We start from the raw sequence: 21211 nt of genomic DNA on the forward strand, positions 1-21211 counted from the left end.
TGGGCGAAAGTCGTCTAGTGGTCAGGTATACACTAAGAAAGTTTCTAGTTTTCCAAGTATCTCGAAATGCTTCAACGTTTCAAAGAACTGCCAGCTGTATCCAAATAAACGATATATCAATCCTTCGAATGGTTCAAAATAATTTTGAAGACGTTGAAAAAAGCCTTACTGAAACTGAAAATAATGTTACTAATAAGATTTTAACAATGTTAGATTCTTTATAGAAATAACATAATTTTGAAAAAAAACTCTGTTACAATTAACTAAGTTAGGTAGGTGGTAGGCCATTTACCTTAATCGATCACAAAGCAGATTACCTCGAAAGGTTATTCTATATAATTAACAGAATAACACGTTTCCGTTATTTTTATAACTCCAAAATAACACGCATATCACTCGAAGCAATTCCATAAACAACTACAATACTTTTTGGTTACATGTAAATTGTACGTATTACATTTCACCGTAGCACAGTTTGCTTTGAGCTTTCCAGTAAGTATATCGGCTATTACTAATAATGGCTATTACTAATAAATTACAAAAATCAAGAAATATTGCTTCATAATTTGGGAAAAGATACCCAAAATGAACTGGTCCAGATCTTAGCAGGAGCTATAAAAAAGAAAATTATGTCACCAGTGAAATCTTTTATGATGTGTGTGTGCGTGTTTTATAATAATTTATATAATTTAAATTTTTGGAAGTGACTAAAATTATTTTATTATAAGTGTCTATTATAATATGTCTAATGATCCCTAAATGTTATTTTTTATTATTTCGAAAAAAATTGAGACAATTCAACAAAATATAACCTCGCGTCGGCGCTGAGTACACAATAAATAAATAACCCTAGTTTTTTCATCACTACCTTAGATAAAACTAAATATGGCATTAGACGTTAATAAAATCGCCAAAATACATTTTTCTATTACCAATTTGGTCCTGTGGCAGCGAAATAGTCCGTTATGTGGTTATAAGGATCATAACATAACCTTACTCAACCGAATCTTGCGTCGCGTCATGTGAACTGGTGTAGGTAGGTACAACATAAATTTGTGAACAACGTAAAATGCCTCGGGAAAATAAGTATCTACGGCGTACTTGCTTACTTACTTTATAGGGTGCTCAGATATGATACGAGTCAATTCATAACCCTTCAAAGAATGAAACAAAACTATGTGAATTTTTCTTGTTCTAAATCTAAATCCGCTACTTAGATGGAGTATATGGACATTGACGTCCGGTGGGGGTAGGCAGGTCATGCGTTGCATAGGGGCGGCACACAATAAAAGGCGGCGAACAAAGGAACAATTCCAAATTTTACAACTTTTGAGAGCAGTGGCGGTTATCATTGAAGGATACGTTGCGTTCTCTGTTTAAAAATATCGAAGCATAAAAATCCTGACAACATTACCATTGTTGCAATACATTTTTTTTCCGACCATATCCGATCCTAATACGATCATATCGTCTCTGTTCTGGCAGAACACACTAACTGAAGAATACTAATTCTGAGTAATTTGACTTTGAAGTTGTTAAAATGTTTGAAATGGTCTATCATGTGAGGTTATTAAGTAATCGTGGATGACTTTAAAATAAAGATTGTTTATTTATTAAGAAGGTTTCCAGACGGTAAAGTTTGAAATAAGGAACATTTTTAGTATAACTAACTCAATATGTCATTTTTTTCGAATTAGCGTCTTCTGCCAGAACAGTGACGATATGGGCCTCCACAGAGTGGACGTTTGTATTTATTAGATTTTGTCTTTACGAGAAATGGATGTCAGCCGCTTTTTCAATCTATTAGGTCCCTACTCTGACTCATACACAAATTGAAAAACAATATGTGCATTTATCAGACCCAGGATACGAACTTGGGACCCACGACGCTTAAGCCGCGCGGCCATCGTGTGTGTATAATAATACATATTGTTATTGCAGTTGATGTAAAAATTTCACAAGTGTGCCTAAAACCACCATTGCCTCTATCGGTACTCTCCTTAAGCTGGTAAATTTATAGACATAGCGCATTGCCACAATCCCGCTATAAAAATAATTTTAACTGAAAAAGGTAAAGCTTTCCGCTACTAGAGGGTTAGATTGTTTAAAGGCCACACAATTCCAATGTGGTAACGGATTAAGGCGGCATTTTTCTGCTAGGGCAACATTTAAAAGACCCCTCAGTCCCACCCTGTTCTGATTTCTGTGTTCGGTGCTCACTCATGCGAACACTTGATATCTTAATAACGAATAGACGGTCTCGTTAAACTATGGCGGTGAACAGGCGCGCATCGGAAATTGGCACTTCGCATTTTTTAGTCAATTTACTTTGAAAGTTTGAACTTTGTAAGTAAATAAGATCATAAAATATTGTATATTTATTATACACTAGGCTAGGCATGAACATCTTTGCTGCAAGGAAATCAAAAATAAACTCAGCGGAATAATAATTAGAAATTATTATTTAATTTTGAGAAGCCAAGTATTAAAAGGAACCATGTGTTTATAAATTAGTGTTTCCAGTAGTACCTAAGTAGTTAGTGTTGATCAATTTCCGGAAACAAGTTTTTTTATAATATATATTTATAACTTTTCATACAAAGTAGTTACGTATAATATGTGAATCTTTTCTCACTTATCACATACATGACGTGTTGATGTGAAAATTGATTTTAACTCATTTTTATTTGTATGTGACTTGAACACGTTTAACCTTCAAATTCATCATGGTTGTTGTTTATTTATTTATTAATACATCAAAATCTCGATAAAGCAGATTAATAATAGGGTGTGTCCATTAATTCCTATTCATTTGTTTTCGTTATACCTACATACCTACAGACATATTCATTGTGGCGTGTCATTAATGTTCAATGTGGAGTCACTTGCTTTCGGTAATTCTGCTCTGAAAAACTCTGAAGTTTTGTTTGAACTTTTGAAGTCTGTAGTTTTTTTTTATAATTAACTCTGTAGTGGCCCTGATTCAACTAGTCCGTGACAGGTCTCTGGCCTGTCAACAATAGAGTCATTAGTTGTCCCGCATTGCGATGCACAAGTCAAAATTAACATCTTTATAATATAATCAAATCGAGTAAACGGATATCCAAAATGTTCACACGTGTTTCACTGGTCACCTGTGCATACCAACTTTATATCTCTATGAAATTTATCTAATGGTGCTGATCTGGGTCGCCCATGGCCCCCACATTCTGAAGCGGGCCTCCAGGCCAGGATTTTTTGGCAGGTTCCCCTAGCTATCGCTAATGTTAAAGGCAATCTGACGCTCCACAGTAATGTTTTCCAAATGGTGTTCGAGGTCAAATACAACTCAATGTTTTTTAGTGATTTTTTAACACATCGAATTATGGAGTTGTCGAGTATCAATACGCATCAACCAAAAATTGCATCACGCAACCATATATTTTAAAATTGTAATAATTTCGATGTAAAGTAGCGTAGATGGGTGAAGAAAACAACTTTTCTCAGTAAGTATAAATCAGTCATAAGTAAACCTAAATATCTATACCTACGCCCCAAGCATCACTATAAGATTAGTATGACATAGTACCTACTAATTTTACTTTTAGGCAGAGTTTTTTTCTCATTTGATAGTTTGACTGACTTACCATTTTGTCAGATAGTATACTAATTATAACACAGTAGTTTGGGATGGAGGTAGACCATGGCCCCCACATCTTGAAGCGGGCCCCCAGGCCGGGACCTTTGGCGGTCCCCCCTACCTGTCGCAGTCTGTCGTTCTACAGTGGCGTTTTTCAAATGGTGTTCGAGATCAAATAGTATTCAGTGTATTTTTAGCGATTTTTTAACACATCGAATTATGTAGTTATCGAGTATACACACAACAATCAAAAATTGCATCGCACAGCTATGTATTTATAAATGGTAATAACCTTGAAGCGAAATAGCGCCGCAGGAGACTTTTTTTACTATTAGAGCAAATTTAAGATGTGTGTTTATCTCATTTATCTGGTGAGCCCGACCACCTAGGCTAGAGCCCTGTCAGCCCCCCTCCCCATTGTTAGGGCCATGATGTCGACCTTTAGGATGTTATCTATCACTTGCGTACTACTAAATGATCATAATTTTCCAGCAACTGTTTCTTCTTCCAAGCCATATCTTCCAAGCCAGCTCAAAAATTATTCCATATACCTAAACACAACACTAACTACGCTAGTAATGCTGTATTCGTTAGAATAATGACTACGTACAATTATTTTTTCAGCGATACAGACATTTTACACCTAATATTTGACACATTCACAAAAACAATTTGCGAAAAAACATACAAAACTAACTTCACACTACCGCAATAAATACCAAAGCCTACTCCCACGCACTCTCACCCATATATACAGACGCACGTAAACACATACCTTATATTATATACTTATTTTAAAGTTGTTTCTTCTATCTCACTTTGTTTTAGTTTAATATAAATGTAATAATAAATGTGGAAACCCATTATTGGTCCTTGTATATTATGTAAAAAGTTGTAATATGTACTTTCAATGTCGACTGTGAGGTTTCCCAAATAAAATAAAATAAAATAAAATAAAATAAAATAAAATAAAATAAAATAAAATAAAATATAACCTGTTATAATTAATATTTTAGCGAACTATAACACACCTCATGATATTGTCTGTTCTCATATCTCTGGGAACATGTTTAAAAAAATATTAGTGCCCTAATTATTTTAATAATTATGTGAGAAACAGAATTCGACATCATTTTATCTGCGATCGATTGCTTGAATAAGTGTGTCTTCAAAATGAAGTTATGAAAAAGAATTAAGAATTCAGAAAAATAGCTTGTCAAATCAAAATATCTAAGTTTGAATTCATCGGAATAGCACCTACCTACATGGTAAATTTTGACTGCCAATGAATCATAATCAAAAGGAAAGTCTCAGAGAAGCACGGGGCTGTAAGAAGATTAACGTAATATCTAAAAAACTCCAGTACTTAAGTCTTTTAAAAAAAGCACAAGTTCCCTATTCGGCGAGCCATAATATAATACTATTATATTATGGCACATACATATTATGATCAGTGGATCACCACGATAAGTATTAGTCAACTCTCGACGAATTGGAACTTCTAATACGATTACGAAGGATTGAAGATCATTGTATTTTATGCTTTAAAAAATACATTAGAAATAAACCTACTCTGATTTGCGTAAATTATAAAATAAAAGCAATGAATCAAAAACTTTAATGTTTAACTTTTTCGATATAACTTGTTTCATTGTTGAAGTTTCAAAGTCACAAATGAGGAATATAAATTGCTTTAAAAGAATATTATATTATTATTGTCTAGATATGTAATAGTCGATTATGGAATCAATATTTTATTTACGTACCTACATATTAATGGGAAACTTTAGTGAAACACATAAAATAGTAAGGTTTCGAACAAGGCCTGAGCAAAAACTAACTATAAGTGCGAGTGAGAAAGTATTCGGCACGCATATAATATCCGCGATATGCGCTAAAGAAAGATATAAAACTTATAAATAAAGGGGTTAAGTTTTAGAACGTGAAGCCAGTGAATATTAGTTTGACGGGTGCGCTTAAGGCAAATACTGCGAGTATGTGTTGCTGAAATATACCTATAGTTTTTTTTCGAAATATTTTTTTGTTAATTTTGTAAAAAAAGATACTTAACTAACTGTTTTGTGTTTAAAATCTGGTAGCCATACGAAGAAAGTAGTATAACGTTTCATATGTAAATTATTAATAATACAATTGAGGTTCTACTATGCATCATACACAAATAAAACGGCTTGATATAGCCGGACAATACGCTTTACCTTTAGTATTATTGCTCTGAGGTTTTGAGACTTTATTTTACATAACTTAACGGCCCACATGCTCGTCGTAGGTCAAAATTGAGTTTTTATTGTATTTTCAAACCATGTAGGTACCTAACCGAATTTTTTTTTATTTTTTTTTAAACGGTGCATGTTCAAACACGCGCGTTAATATCATTTTACTCCCTACTTCAATTATAGTTTGTCAATTTATGGCTACGGCCGTATGTTTAAGCTTAACCACTGGGGAATGACAAAAGAAATGGCGTATTTCAAAAAAACACTAACTTATTCTTAGGTCAATAATTATTATAAAGCAATCATTATTCATAAGATGTTTATCACACTTGAATCGTCAAAGACATTGCTTATAATAAGTATCTTTAGAATTATCTTTAAATGTGTTAATCTTGCCGATTTTTTGAATAATAAAATGCCTAATTCTTGTCAAATTCGGGATCACAGAGATTATCAATATAATTTTGTATCGTAAATATTTTACTAAAATTATCTCGTCATAAATTATACTAATGGTTTTATAAATGCGATTAAAAATTAATAAACGTAAAAAATTTTAACACCGCTGCACATTCATGTACCGAAATATGACTATATTCTAAAACATTAGAGCGAGAGGTTTAAAAGAATACTATTTTATGTAACAAAAATACTTTATGCAGTCATCAAATGTTTAAAATAAATATAAAGGATAATAAGGCTTCAAAATTATATAAATAGATTATCTACAACGTTTAAGGAGTGTCCAGGATCACGGTTTGAAAATACAATAAAAACTCAATTTTGACCTACGACGAGCATGTCCCCCCTTAATAAATATAAATAAATATATTTTTGTGAACAGTAAGAATTTTTTCGAATATTCATTTATTTTTCCAATTGGAGAGCCCTATCAAATTTCAGTATAAATATATAATATATAAAATAAAAGCGTAACTATTTATACAGCCATTTTGTTTTTTGATTCACTTCGAAATTAGATCGGTGATACATAGCGTATTAGTCTTATTAGGTACAATATGGTGGGACTACTTACAAAGTCTGGCGGTTCAAAATTATTCCATACGTGTCCGCCCATATTCATCAATACTAATAATTATTGATCCACCAAAGATTCCGGAGGGTATCAAGTTTTTTCATATTTTTGATAGTAAGATTACAAAAACGTGACTTAAAAACAGTATACCTACGCTCTAAAAAGAAACCATTCCAATGAATATTTATCCCAGCATGAAAATAATAATAACAGCGATTATTTTTAATTTATTAGACTGAAAATTAAGTTTCTATAAACATACGGTGCAATCGATGGCCGTACGTATATAAATAGGTCATTAGTGCATTGCGTATAAATTCGCGACTGGCCCATAGCCTTAATTTTGTTTCTGAATACACGACATAAATAAAATAAGTATGTACTTACACATTATATCCTCAACTAGAAAAATCATCCAAACTTAGATAGATGGGTGAAGAAAACAACTTTTCTCAGTAAGTATAAATCAGTCATAAGTAACTAGGTACGCCTGTATACTAACTATCTACATCAGGGATGGCGAACCTTTTTAGGTACGCGTGCCAAAATTTCCAAAAATAATATTTTTCAACTGTCCGACGTGCCAAGCAGTTTTTCATGGCGAAAATTTTTTTTTAAGTTTTATAAAAAAAAATAGTTAATAATTCTATTAAAAAGGTTTAAAAATTACAATTGAGTTATTGCTAATCTATCTTTCACCGTGTTTCTATCCGAAGGCATATCTTTTATTCATTGAATATTTTGTTCCTTGTTTTAAAATTACTCAAAGTGATCGTGGAAGCATTTAAACCACTCTTCTTTATATTATATTCTCCATCACTGAGCGGTTTCCCATTTTTAGAGATTATGTTTGAAGTAAAATAATAAGCAGTTATTATATTTCAATGACTGCCGATAATTAATTTAATAAAGTTTGTTAATTGTATATTTTTATGTTTAATTCTACGATCCTAAGGACCGACCTATGCAATCGTATGATTACATTAAACATAATGATTTGCCTGTAATTTTTTATACAATGCAATATGTCATTATTTATGGATGAATTTCATCGTTTCCGTTTGCGCATCGATTGGTAACTAAACATAGGTATAAAAACCGAAGAAAATACGCATGGCTATGTCGTCATTATTTTTTAATATCATTAGTAAGTACTTATAGATTTATTTGTAAAACTTTTTTATAAAAATGATATTTTTTCAATATATATAAAATAGTATTATTTGTTTTTTCTTCAAAATGAAACATTCGCGTGCCATGCAAAATCATCTCGCGTGCTATAGGTTCGCCATCCCTGATCTACACCTACGCCCCAAGCATCCCTATAAGATTAGTATGACATAGTTACCTAGTAAGTATTTTACTTTTAGGCAGAGTTTTTTTCTCCTTTGATAGTTTGACTGACTTACCATTTTGTCAGATAGTATACTACTTATAACACAGTAGTGAGGGATGGAGGTAGACTGTTAAGATTCGACATATATTATGCACACTAAACCATGTCAGACATACTTATTTGCTTTAATTGAACTAAAACTTCAATGCATAGATAGTGTTTGTTAGTTTTTAATATTCAATTAAACCCTTTCTAATCCAAGCCATAGTAGATAAATAGTCAAAAAATATTATTTAGTGCTACAAAATGTTTTAAAAATGGCGTTGGTCTCTAATCTCACCCCATTTCACTGTACATATGTATTTCGTTATGTATTATAAAATAATTTGTATTAGGTACTGCTCAGTGATCACACTACGGGGGTTGGGTGTTTTTGGGGTCACTGACAACTGTCATATTATTAATTCAAAACTGTGTATATATATAGGCGCAAAATAACAAAGAATATTAAATTAAAAGACTTTCTATTTCATATCTATATACAACACCTGGAAAAAAATTGAGAAAAAAAACGTTGAAAATAATAGCTATAAAATTTCAAATTTAATATTCTAATGCATTATAACCGCCAATAAGCATTTGAATTTATTTTAAATAGTTCCCGGCAATGAACGAATGCAGTGACGTCCCGTGGGGGTAGGCAGATTGAGCGTCGCTTGGGGGCTGCAGTTACTCGAAGGGCGGCAAATCGAGGAGAATTATTTGAAATAGCTACCTAAACTTAGTAATAACAAAAATATCTTTCCATTTAAAAAAAATCAGCTCACAGGTGTCGTCAGGTTCGCGATATCTAGCTTACTTCCGTCGCCCTTTGACGTCCTTGGTGACCACAAACGACACGTGGAGATTTACGAACAATTACAGCCTGATATTTTTTTAGTAATGTAGGTATCAATACAACACATTTCTTAAATATTGGACTCATGAAAGGATGTTAAAAAACTGTACAAGACATGGGGCACCATTTTGGCGCTGCCTAGGGGCGGCATTTTATCTGGGGACGTCACTGAACGAATGATTCGATACTGAGTATTGATCGATGTCCGTTGTATGAAGTATCCCGAATATGAGGGTACATTATATTATATAGATACAAAAAAAATTATTAATATTAGACATTAAATTTGAATTTTCGCTGCAATAACGTAGGGATAGGTTGGAATTTATGTGCATAATATGAAATAATAAATAAAAAGTATTCCAGAATTTAATTATTTGATTTCGAAACCATTACCACACCAATAAATAAATACCAAATTGAAAAGTACGTCGCGGCGGGTGAATTGGAAACCGTAAATTCCACGAACGCAGTGCCATTCGGAGGATCATAATGGCGGAATTCGATGCGGAATTTTATTGTCGATGGCGCGCACCTATTCAAGTCGGCGGTCGCATTCCACGGGCGTCTTTTCCCGCCGAAGCTCGACATGTTTGCCGCGCTGTCAATTGCCTGGCAGTGTGGACGAGAAATGATCCAATCCAAATCAAAGTTAAGAAAATCGTACGAAACTAGTATACTATTGTCATTATACAGTGTCGCCATGAATTTAATAAATATACCCCAACTAAAAAGTCTATAATAAAATAATTACAAGATAAAAAGAACTTTTTATATACTCGTACCTACCTACAACGCTTTTAAATTTTCTGTTGAATCATATAAACTTGAGTTGACTAGCTTAAACGATCAATAGGAATAATACTGAAATGTCATTTTGACATTTCATATTGATTTCCATGCGTGTACGTATATTAATAATTTAGTTGCTAGAACCCCAGACCACTAGCAACCAATAATGGTGTCGAAATAACTTTTCATACAAAACAAAATTAACTGAAAATGAATTCAATTATACTTTAAGATGGCTAAAAGTATTAAAACAATGCATTGGCATCGTGTTCTGATATATTCTAATAGTTTCAAATGTCTAGCTAGTCGGGAAGTTAGTTAACAATCTATTGCAAGATTTGTACCGGACAAAGAACCACCGGACAAATAAGAATACGAGCTAAGAAAAACGTTGTAAAAAAACGCTGTAAAATACAGTAGTTGCATCGTCGTTTTTCCGTATCCAGTGTGCTACTGTAGAATGATTCCAGTAGGTATAACAAAGGCGTACCTACTCGAAACGATTGTTATATTCTATATTGTAATGGCTATTTATCATACAGGAAAAAAATACTAGGGTGCCTCTAAACCTGTCCGCGTATCTAAAATCACAACCGTTTGAGAGTAGGTTTCGCGGAAATGCTCTAATTCTCAGTATGATATCGTGGTGCAAGTATTTGTATATTTAAGTATGATATAATCATGGCGTCCACAAAGAGGGGGCTGACAGGGCTCTAGCCTAGGGACCCGGCGTGGCGGGTCGACCAGGTAAGTTAAATAAACATACATCACAAATTGACCCTAATAGTAAAAAAAGTCACCTGCGGCGCTAATTTACTTCAAACATTAATGTTAATTATCGTTTTAAAAGATGTGGTTATGCGAAGCAATTTTTGAAGTGTATTGATACTCGGCAACTATTCAATAATTCAAGTAGATGTATTAAAAAATACTAAAAACCGCTAAAAAATACACTTATGACACTAATTTTACCTCGAACACCATTTGAAAAACGTAACTGTAGAGCGCCACACTGCCTTTAATCTTGGTGATAGATAGGTAGGGGGCCTGCCAAAGATCCTGGCCTGGAAGTCCGCTTCAGGATGTGGGGGCCATGAATATAATAGGTAAGTAAGTAGGTACCTAACTAATTTGCAGATAATTTGAAACAAAATATGAAAGGACGGTATTCTAAGCCCGATTAAGGGCAGCATTTTGCCTATATATGTGATAGATACGAATATTTCGGCAACTGTGACCTGTCTGTAAAGATCCTGTTCCACTATATGAAAATAGTAAATAATCATTTTTGCTTTCAAAGCGCAGCTTGATGTTATATTAACATTTTTTTTACGAAATGTGGTTGTTATCCATTCACCCAAGCAGTAAAAGTTTTATTTTAAGCGTATGATCTTTAGAACGTTCAAAAATCTTAAACAAACCAACCAACAAACAACCAACCGGTATTCCGCGGAACCCTGGGTCTGTACGAGATCTCTCAGGGCCACCGCGAGAAGAGAATTCGGAAAAGCTCACAAAGCAAGAGTAATGTTTACCGTGACCTGCATTTAAAAATGATTTCTTCGTATGATACTTATTATATAAACTAAAAACACACCCATATGATTTGCAAAAGTTTTAACTAAATAAAGTTTATTTTCAGCCACTCCGTAGAATGGATGGTAGATATATATTTTGACATTCAAAGGTTTTCTATGACGGATTCTGCGAGCTACCTGTCCAGAGATGGCTCGCGTAGCGATTATCGAAAAACACCATTCCCAATAATAAATTATAATATCTTTACTCACTGTCTTAAGAGTAAGTAGGTACTTTCCTAATGCCTAAATTAAACGTTATCATTAAAAAAATGTACTTACCTATTAATTTTAATGTGCTTATAAATATTATTTTATTTGTGAAATTACTTCAAACTAATTTTCAAATTAAAATAGTAACACTTACCTATTCTGCTTTTTTAATGTTTACTGAACAAAATGTATTGTCTGGTGTTTTTTTCACCAAAAAGTATTGGTTAGCATAAAACAAATGCAAATGGTTCGTGTAAGAAATATGTCGTGATGTTTCTTCAAAATGTATGTTCTATGTTTATATACCGTTGGCCAGAATCATGGATCATTCCACTCTTTTACCACCCACCTCCTGAAAATCAGTCAGAGCCGCATATCGTTCAAAATTAATATATCATAAATATGAACATCAGAGTAATAATACCAAAGAGAAATGATATTGTCCGACTTTATGAAGACGTTTTCTTTACGTATGACGTACAGTAGAACCTCAATTTTATTATTATTATGGAGCGCTATCTTGCTTCTCAGTACGGCTACCACACTTAAACACAGTGACGATCCTAGGCAAATTGCCGCCCCTAGGCAGCGCCAAAAAGCCGCCCATTTTTTATACAGTATTTTTATCACCATTTCATGACTCCAGTATCTAATAAATGTGTTGTATTGATACATTACTAACAAAATATACACCAATAAAGCATACAAAATTAAATTTAGATATAAAAAGCGAATAAATATAATTAAGTTAGACAGTTACCCAAATCATCAAAGTCTGATGTCGTATTTGGTTGATATTTCTGACTCATTTGGTTTGTACCATTTTGCAATACACAGATTTGTTATTTCCACACCATTTTTACAAATCTATTATTGTAGGTAGGTACAACATCTAAACAAAATATTTTTAGCTATTTCTATAATAAGTAGGTATACCAAATCTCGATTTGCCGCCCTTCGAGTAACCGCCGCCCCCAAGCGACGCTCAATCTGCCTACCCCCACGGGACGTCACTGCTTAAACACGACACAGTTAACCATTTTATGTTCTACTAAATTAACTAAAAATATTTACCAATTATTTCTCACAAAACTACATATTTCACCAACACATACTTCGGTCAAACTAATATTTACCAGCTCTGCATTCGAAAAATTAGCTCCCGCATTCACATGGCTTATATTACTGTAACACTACAGGTGAAAATCATGGACGAAACTAGATTGTGATGCATGGAAGCCGCTGATAAAAGAAAAAAGATATTATGTAGCTGGGATTCGAGTTCACATAGGCAAACAAAACAAACCTGATGGCCTGGAACAACACTAAGATGACGGGTCTAAAAAAACCTCGGTATTCCGTCATTTTGATATAATCGCAAAAACCTTCAAGCACATTTAAGACTGAAGATAGAATATTTTCTTTTTGCGAGCATATTATTAAACAATAAGAAAAGTAAGTACCGAAATAAAATGTTCATGGTAATAAAAATAAATACAAAAAATTATATTTAAATTCAGTCGTAAAACATAAAAAATGGTCTCTGATGAATATAAACGACTTTACAAGCAAACTCCAGCTTTTATTTTACTAACAAACAGAGTGAATTTGCTATTTTGTGAATATAAATACGATGAAAAAGTACTTTTTTCTGACCATGTCCGATCCTAATAGGATCATATAGGCCTCCACAGAGTAGAGGTTTGTATTAACAGATTTTGTTTTTTACGAGAAATGGATGTCAGCCACTTGCTCAACCTATTAGGCCCATACCCTGACTCACACACAAATTTAAAAACAAGATGTGTACTTGCCAGACCCAGGATTCGAACCTGAGACCTACGCCGTGATAGTCAAACGCTTAAGCCGGCCACCATGGGTGTTTGGTGAAAAAGTACTTACAAAATCAAAATAAATATTTAAAAAGGTGAAAATTTGGGTTAACAACATTGAAACGCCTTATAGGTATAACCTATAGCCATTCGCTCATCATATTGGCTTCATGTCCAGCGCTCGAAATGGAAAAATTTACGAACCGGAGCGCTCGACAGTTTTCTGAAGATTTTTACATAGTAAAGTTATCAAAGTTTATGTGTTTTTTTTTCTTCATAAAATAAGTGTGTTAGATTTTCTATTATATGACCTATCCAGCTCAGACGGTCAAATTATTTATTCCACGAGACGGAGCGATAATTTTACCGATTTCACGAACAGGAACGGCGCTCCGGTGCGTTCCGGTCCATTTCGAGCCCTGTTCATGTCCGATATCCAAACATAGAAGATTGAAAAAAGAAACATAATAATATTAAACACATATAATTTGAAAACACTTCTAAGAAATATATAACCACTAGACATTTTTTTTTTAAATACAACATCCAACAGAATTCGAACCTGCGCCATCGGGAATCTCGCCGATGTGCACTAACCACTATAATATATGTATATTATTATCTTATCTAATTGCGACAAAATGTATCTATGTAATGTTTTTACAGCACTCTCTGAAGCGCTTTCTAAATTGCGTTATTAATTGGCAATCAGCATTTTGTAGTTTAAAAGTATTATATTACCTTAATTACTTACCGGTGTCAGGATTACTGCAAATATTTTGTTATAAGTATTTTATAACGTACTTAACTTGCTAATAAAACACTTATGAGAAATAATATATTACTACTAGAAAAAATCTTTTGAAAAAATAGATTTTAGAAAGCGCTTCAGAAACATAGTAATTTAAAACAGTTACGGGATGGAAATCGTGACCAATTAAACAAAAGACGAGCAAAATATGTACCTCTGTTCTACGGTAGGCACCAATACTTTTATAACTTTGAATGACACATCATACCCTTCTTTTATTGATAAACCTAATACCTTCATTATGTTTTCCTATTGAGTTTTCTAAAAGCTTAGAGCGCTCAACCACCTGTATTTTTTTATATTTTAATGAAATCTGTAAGCGCTTAGAAATATTTCGTAATTAATTACAAAAAGGCTGTAAAACTTCATCGATTATGAAAGTTTGGAATCTTCTCTTGACTTAAGCGATTCGATGTGTCGATATTAATCAATAAATTTATTTATAAAAGTTTTGTCTTTATGTCGTCTAGTCTAGGGAAGTTAAGCTTAATAAAACCCAACTCACATCTGCCCGCAAATAATATATACAAACTGTTTACAAACATTTGTATAAAAACATATTTTATTTTCTTTTTTGAGAATTCAGATTTTTTGTATTGCGCCGCGGATGGAAAACATAATATGCAAATGCATTTATAAACACGCAAGTTAGTGTGAATATGTTTGAGAAAATAATACTCGGATTTTCATCGGAAGTAGCGACGCGTGATGAATGTGGAATGTCGTTTTGATTAAATCACATTAAAATTAAATCTCGTCGCACACACAATACGACAGAATATGCCCATGCCTTATATTATCACAAGAGTAAAAATGGATATTATACAATTTTTTTCGACCATGTCCGATCCTAATAAGATCATATGGGCCTCCACAGAGTGGCGGTTTGTATTAACAGATTTTGTTTTTACGAGAAATGGATGTCAGCCTCTTGCTCAAACTACTAGGGCCATACTCTGACTCAAACATAAATTGGAAAACAATATGTGTATTTGTCAGACTAAGGATTCAAACACGGTACCCACGACATCATAGGCCGACGCTTAAGCCGAGCGGCCATCGTAGGACTGTTAAATTATACAATAGCTTTACAAAAATAAAACATTATTTAGTTGGGTAATCACATAAAATCGCAAATCACAACAAAACAGTATCAGTTAGTAACTAATAATTACCAGAAAATTGTTACCAATTCAACCATACTAAAAATACTTTCTTCATTTGCTATCAAAACAACGTTACAATAAATCATATAAGTACACAGTATTATGAATCTCTCTACGTATATACGAAAATACAGTCCAATCCCTTTGGTTAAGTCCTGTTGTGACTAAAGTTGCGAATATTTATATTATACAAAAAATGTCGAAATGTCATTTCGATTTGATCGAGTATTCTACACGCGACGGAAGTTTTTCAATAAAACAGATAAGCAGATAAAAAATTGACGCTAGCTTCCCAAACTAGCATGCTTATCGTATTAGATTTTCGGTTCATCACCGTATGTTCTCTCTACTTCTTTCCTCTGTGTTTCTGGTTCGTTATGTTAGCCGCTTCCTCAACCTATTAGCTGCATACTCTGGTTTCATCCATACGTGAATTTGCCAGACCGGGATTCAAACACGAAACTCACGACATTGTATGCTGATATGTACGTTACCACTCGGCCATCGCAGACGCCATTGATACCCGTGAAATAGTTGTCATGCAGTGACGTCTCCAAGCAAAGTGATTTAGAATATAGCCCCCTTTCATTTTTATATGAAAATTCGTACCTATATGAAAAAGGCACATAGAGTCTGTCTTCTATAAGCTAGCGTGCGGTTTCCCCCCGCTTCAGCATCTTAATACTGCACTCCCTCTTGTTCCCTCCCATGAGAACTTGCAACAGTCGAACGCGATGGCACAATGTTGTCCGTCCGCAAACGACGTGACGTGAACGCCCGCTTATAGAACACAGGCTCTACTAACCCATTTCATTATTTATTTTCGGCAATTTTAAGCAGACAAATACACCTTTTTTATTATTATAGCATTTACACGAAACTTACTCTCAAATTGTGGTGGTTTTAGGTACTGACAAGCTTGGAGGCACCCTTCTGAACATTTTGCCTGTGAGACAAATCGCCGATGCATTTTGTATTACAATACGACTTACGTAATTCAGTGCGTAAGGCGTTGGCCTCTCGTCCGGCGGCTCCGGATTCGATTCCCGTTCGCTGTCCTTTATAATGTACCACCCCTGTGCACCGCATGACCTGCCAACCCCCACGGGACACCATTTTTATCATATAATAACTGTAGATGGCAGTTAAACACCATTGTTCAAAGCAAACGCAAAGTTTTACAAATGCTGAAATATTTTATTGAAATCACGGGAAGTGGATCCATTTAGAGATGAAATTTTATATTACATTTCGAGTGTCGCAGAACTATATTATTTAGATAATGTACATACTTGTATATACCTCATGTATCAAAGAGAAACCTGCCATCCGATGCAACCTATACTTATTTCAGAAGAATTGCCATAGCTTTAAATGGAGCTGATAAATGAATATAATATAATATTATCCTAGATTCGAATGACACTTATCATTTACAATTATATTACATACACTATCTATTATTTCTGTTTTATTATGGTATAGGTTGATTTTATTATTGCAAACAAACATAACCCTAATATTATAATATTATTTCATTGAAAATTATATAGAGAATTTTAACAGATATATATAGAGAAACATTAATAATAATAATAATATAATAAAAGAGAAAAACAAAATAAGTGACATAATGTGTAAAATTAAACAAGTACATTATATATATAAACCAATAAAATAATAATTATACAACTATTGGTATATTAGGTTTCCCCAAGTATATAAAAAAAACTTACCTAAAGCAGAGTTCCTAGAGTACCTAAAGCAGTGACTGCATTACCTCTTCGGAATATATATATGCTTATTCGCTGTCTCAGGTACTCAGTCGAACGGCACTCACATGTTTTATCTGTCAAGTGACGACCGATCTCAGCCACCGTCTTCAAAGCAGACAGTCCCCAGGGTCCAAACGTCTCAATACCCAGGTGACAGACAGTCGTATTTTGGCTATACTGCTGAACCTACTTATACATACACATTTTTAATTAACAACAACTATTTCAAATATTGTTTAATAATATCTTAGGTATTTATTAAAAGCAATGACAACCCCGTTACACATGTCACATACCATATACTGCTTTTAATCGACTGATATTAAAAGAAACAAAGAGAATAATACATATTTTTAGTGTATATTAATAACTTTTTTGCCTGCGGTACTTAAAAACATTGTCTACACAAATCATTAGTACTTATATAATTTGTGTCAGATAATATTTATAGACTGTCATTTTATTAAATGTATCTGTGTAGATATAAAAATCACAAAAATACCTAGCACACTTTCATATTATCGGAAAATTATTGAGTGCTCCGGGTAGTAAAATTTTCTATTCTGTGCGCTGTACTTTTCACAAATATCAGGTTATCGCATTGTTTTTACCACAAGATACTACGAGAGAGGGAAGCAACTAGTATTGGGGTCGGTCTTACGCAGAGATTTTTAACGTATGCACCTCGACACCTCGATAGTCGATGTATTTTTTAATAATGCCGAGCAATATTAATTCAGGAGGTACACGATAGATTCGTACACTTCTGTGGATTTTGTCTTCAAGAGATGACAACATTTTAACCTATCATACTATATTTTTATCGTAGGCAATACGTAAGAAGTCGAAATCAGTTATTACAAGACTATGCTTCCTTATTTATTTCATTTGCAATGGTAGCATATGCGGCAACTTCCGATAGGAGAAAGCACGCGATAAAACAGAAACTGTTGTTACAATTAATTATTGTATTTGTATATTTATTATGTATATTCGTAGACGTGCATGGATTTACTTCCAGATATAGTGCGTATATCGTGGCCACAACAAGAAAATGTATGCGTAAACATGTATTATCCTGCAGTTGGCAAGATTGGATGCATGAATCAAAAAAGTTCTCAGGCTTCTTAATTACTTACTGTCAGCAGTAAATCCATGCACGTGTAAACATGGTATAAGATTCGCGACAAGGATGTTTTCGATATCTTCCTTTCTGTCTGAATCTTCGGGATAGATTTGTTTACAGATCTGTTGGATCTCACCAGGAAATGGTGACTAATCTATGAAGAAATAAGCATTGTATGTGTATTAGTGTAGAGAGTAATGAGATTATTTTCTTTTTTGTCTCAGGTCGTCATAAACCATCAAAACATCACGGATCAGCAAACACATTGCTTTTTCAGAAAAGTAAGTACTTATGATTGCTATAATAAGTAAATAAAAATAATAAATAAGTACCTATGTAGTTATCTTCAGTAGTATTGTGTTTAATAAAACAGTACCTAGTCGCTGTGTTATGTAAACCTGACCTAGGTACTACATTATTATGCGTGGGTACGTCAGAATATGTTTTAGTAATTAGGGTAAAATACGGGTCTCAAAATGGACAGGAGCGCACTGGAGCGCCGTTCCGATTCATAACACACTTATTTTTATAAAACACTGGATAATAATATACTGACGTTGATGATATTATGTTATCGTTTGCGCGTTTTAGAAGAACTGCTGGTTCAAGTGGAGGAAGACAGCTGCGTGGTGCAGAACGTGGTCCTCACAAGTGCGCCCGGTAGTCCTGGCGATGGACCCGATGATCTTGAAGGTGTAGGACAGGACGACTCTGAAGCTCTCTCTCTATCACAAGGAGCCCTGGCCAATACTGCGAAGGAGAAAGGTAAATATTTACACTAGTTGCTACACTCTCATATTATAAGTTACACATCAAATTTATCTTCCTGTTTCACTATTGTGAGTTGTGACCATATCGAAATCGTAAATATATAAGTAATTAATATTTCAAGTTAGACACATTTTTTTGGGAAATCGATATTTAGAGGGTGACAGGTTTAGGGATGAAAAGAGACTGGTTGGAGGTTGCTCGGATGAATGGAGTTGCAATAGTCTATTGCTGCGTAAACAGTATACAGGTGGTATAAAAACAAATAACGCAGGAGAGATATCAGCGGTCTGAGGCACGGTGGTAGGAATGTTTGAGTTTCAGGCATGGTGAGAGAACGCTTCACAGCAAGATGTAGGGAGAGAGTGTGCTGGTCCGAGGCTCGGTGGAAGTAAGTACTGTACGGTGTGATACTGAAACTGAATCTGAGACTGATTTGACGCAACCCATCATACGTGAATATTCAGTAAATTGCTAGTCATTGTTTACTTACGTAATTCGCAATTAGGAAATCTGTTGACCTCCGCATCGTTGCAACTCGAGGCGTTTCGATGACAAAACCTTCATCGATGTATGTGACAACTGTAGAATATGCTGATTGTATATGCGGTGATTGTGTGATAGTTGAGTGACTCAATGATTCTTGCATTATCATAATTACGTTGACAAGGCCCGAGGTTGTTGCCCGCTACAAATGTTTTTTTTTAATATTAATATAAAATACATTAATACTATGATTATTTACGGCGGAGATAGCCTATTACAGTAATTATGTAATTGACAAACATAATAATAAATGGATGACAATTAATTTTATTACCAATCGAGAACATTGAAATCATTTTTAATTAGATCTAAGCGAGCTGATTGATCTCTTACGACGACAATATTTTATTTGAATTATTTTCGATACAGTTTTATAAACAATATTAATGAATTTTCTAATTTAATATTATTTAACAATATATACTCATCCGCTGGTGCTACTGAGGCAGATTATTATCTCTGTTTTATGAAGCAATAAATATTATTTCCTCTGTTTATAAAGCATAAATAATGGCAAATTTTTAGAGCAATATTGTATTAACTTGCACGTCTTGCAATCACGGCGTCACTGACGTGTCTGCAATTTTTGTAATACTCAGCCCTTTTTAGAGAAAACCAAAAGAAGTCAATGTCTACTTCATTGTGATGACTATTGTATCAATAATTATTATCTAAATAAAATATAATATATTGTTAGTCTTTTCTATATTATAATTTATATATGAGAAAACGGACTGGAGAAAAATAACTGAATTGTGTACAAAAATGTGGAGAACACTAATGTTTGCACAAGCATCATTTTCGTGGCAATCGTGGAATTCCTCGATCCTTCCATATAGTGGTAAGTGGTAAGACGCATTCGCAATCTGTGTGCGTCTTCTGATTTCCGCTTCACATCCGTCTTTTCCAGCAATGGTCAATCCCAGATAAACAAAGTCGTCCACTGTTAGCCCGATCGGTATTAAGGAGGCCGTATTTGCGACTTTCTTCCTCTACCCGGTGTCGCAGCTTTGTGAGTTATATTTTTCATCACCAGCGAAACTGTATAAATAGGTATGTCTTAATTACCAACTTGCACGGATCATGTATTTTGACACAATCGTAATTTTATATTGGTTCCCAGGAGATGATGGTCGAGAAACTTGGGGAACAGGCGCGGACTTTCTTCTCAGCATCATAGGATTCGCAGTAGACCTTGCCAACGTCTGGAGGTTTCCATATCTCTGCTACAGGAATGGGGGAGGTTAGTACATTATTTGACAACTACACACATAATATGCTAACAGCATTTTTTCTAACCATTATTTTTATTCGTATTATAATTTTAATTAACACAAAATTGCTAGTCTACTTTTATTTATTGAAAAAAAATATTTTTACATATTCTGGATTGAATGAATTGTTGTATAATCGGTGTTTTTCTTTAAAAATATGATTGGTTGAGCATTTGTGGACGGTAATTTTCGTTGAAGGAGGCTGTGA

General features: G+C 33.8%; 1 protein-coding gene across 1 annotated transcript in view; it reads left to right on the top strand.

Moving 5' to 3' along the window:
- LOC147077961 (sodium-dependent noradrenaline transporter-like) overlaps positions 1–21211 on the top strand; it is a 140984-nt gene that overhangs the window by 85027 nt on the left and 34746 nt on the right. Inside the window, exons 5-7 of the mRNA XM_085961028.1 lie at positions 18640–18696; positions 19007–19180; positions 20853–20972. Of these exons, the coding sequence (XP_085817154.1) occupies positions 18640–18696; positions 19007–19180; positions 20853–20972 (351 nt within the window). The remainder of the gene's footprint in view (positions 1–18639; positions 18697–19006; positions 19181–20852; positions 20973–21211) is intronic.

The sequence above is a fragment of the Rhyacophila brunnea genome, unplaced genomic scaffold (assembly GCF_057557595.1).
Source record: "Rhyacophila brunnea isolate RB1 unplaced genomic scaffold, BYU_Rbru_1.0 scaffold_12, whole genome shotgun sequence".
Taxonomy (NCBI): Eukaryota; Metazoa; Arthropoda; class Insecta; order Trichoptera; family Rhyacophilidae; genus Rhyacophila; species Rhyacophila brunnea.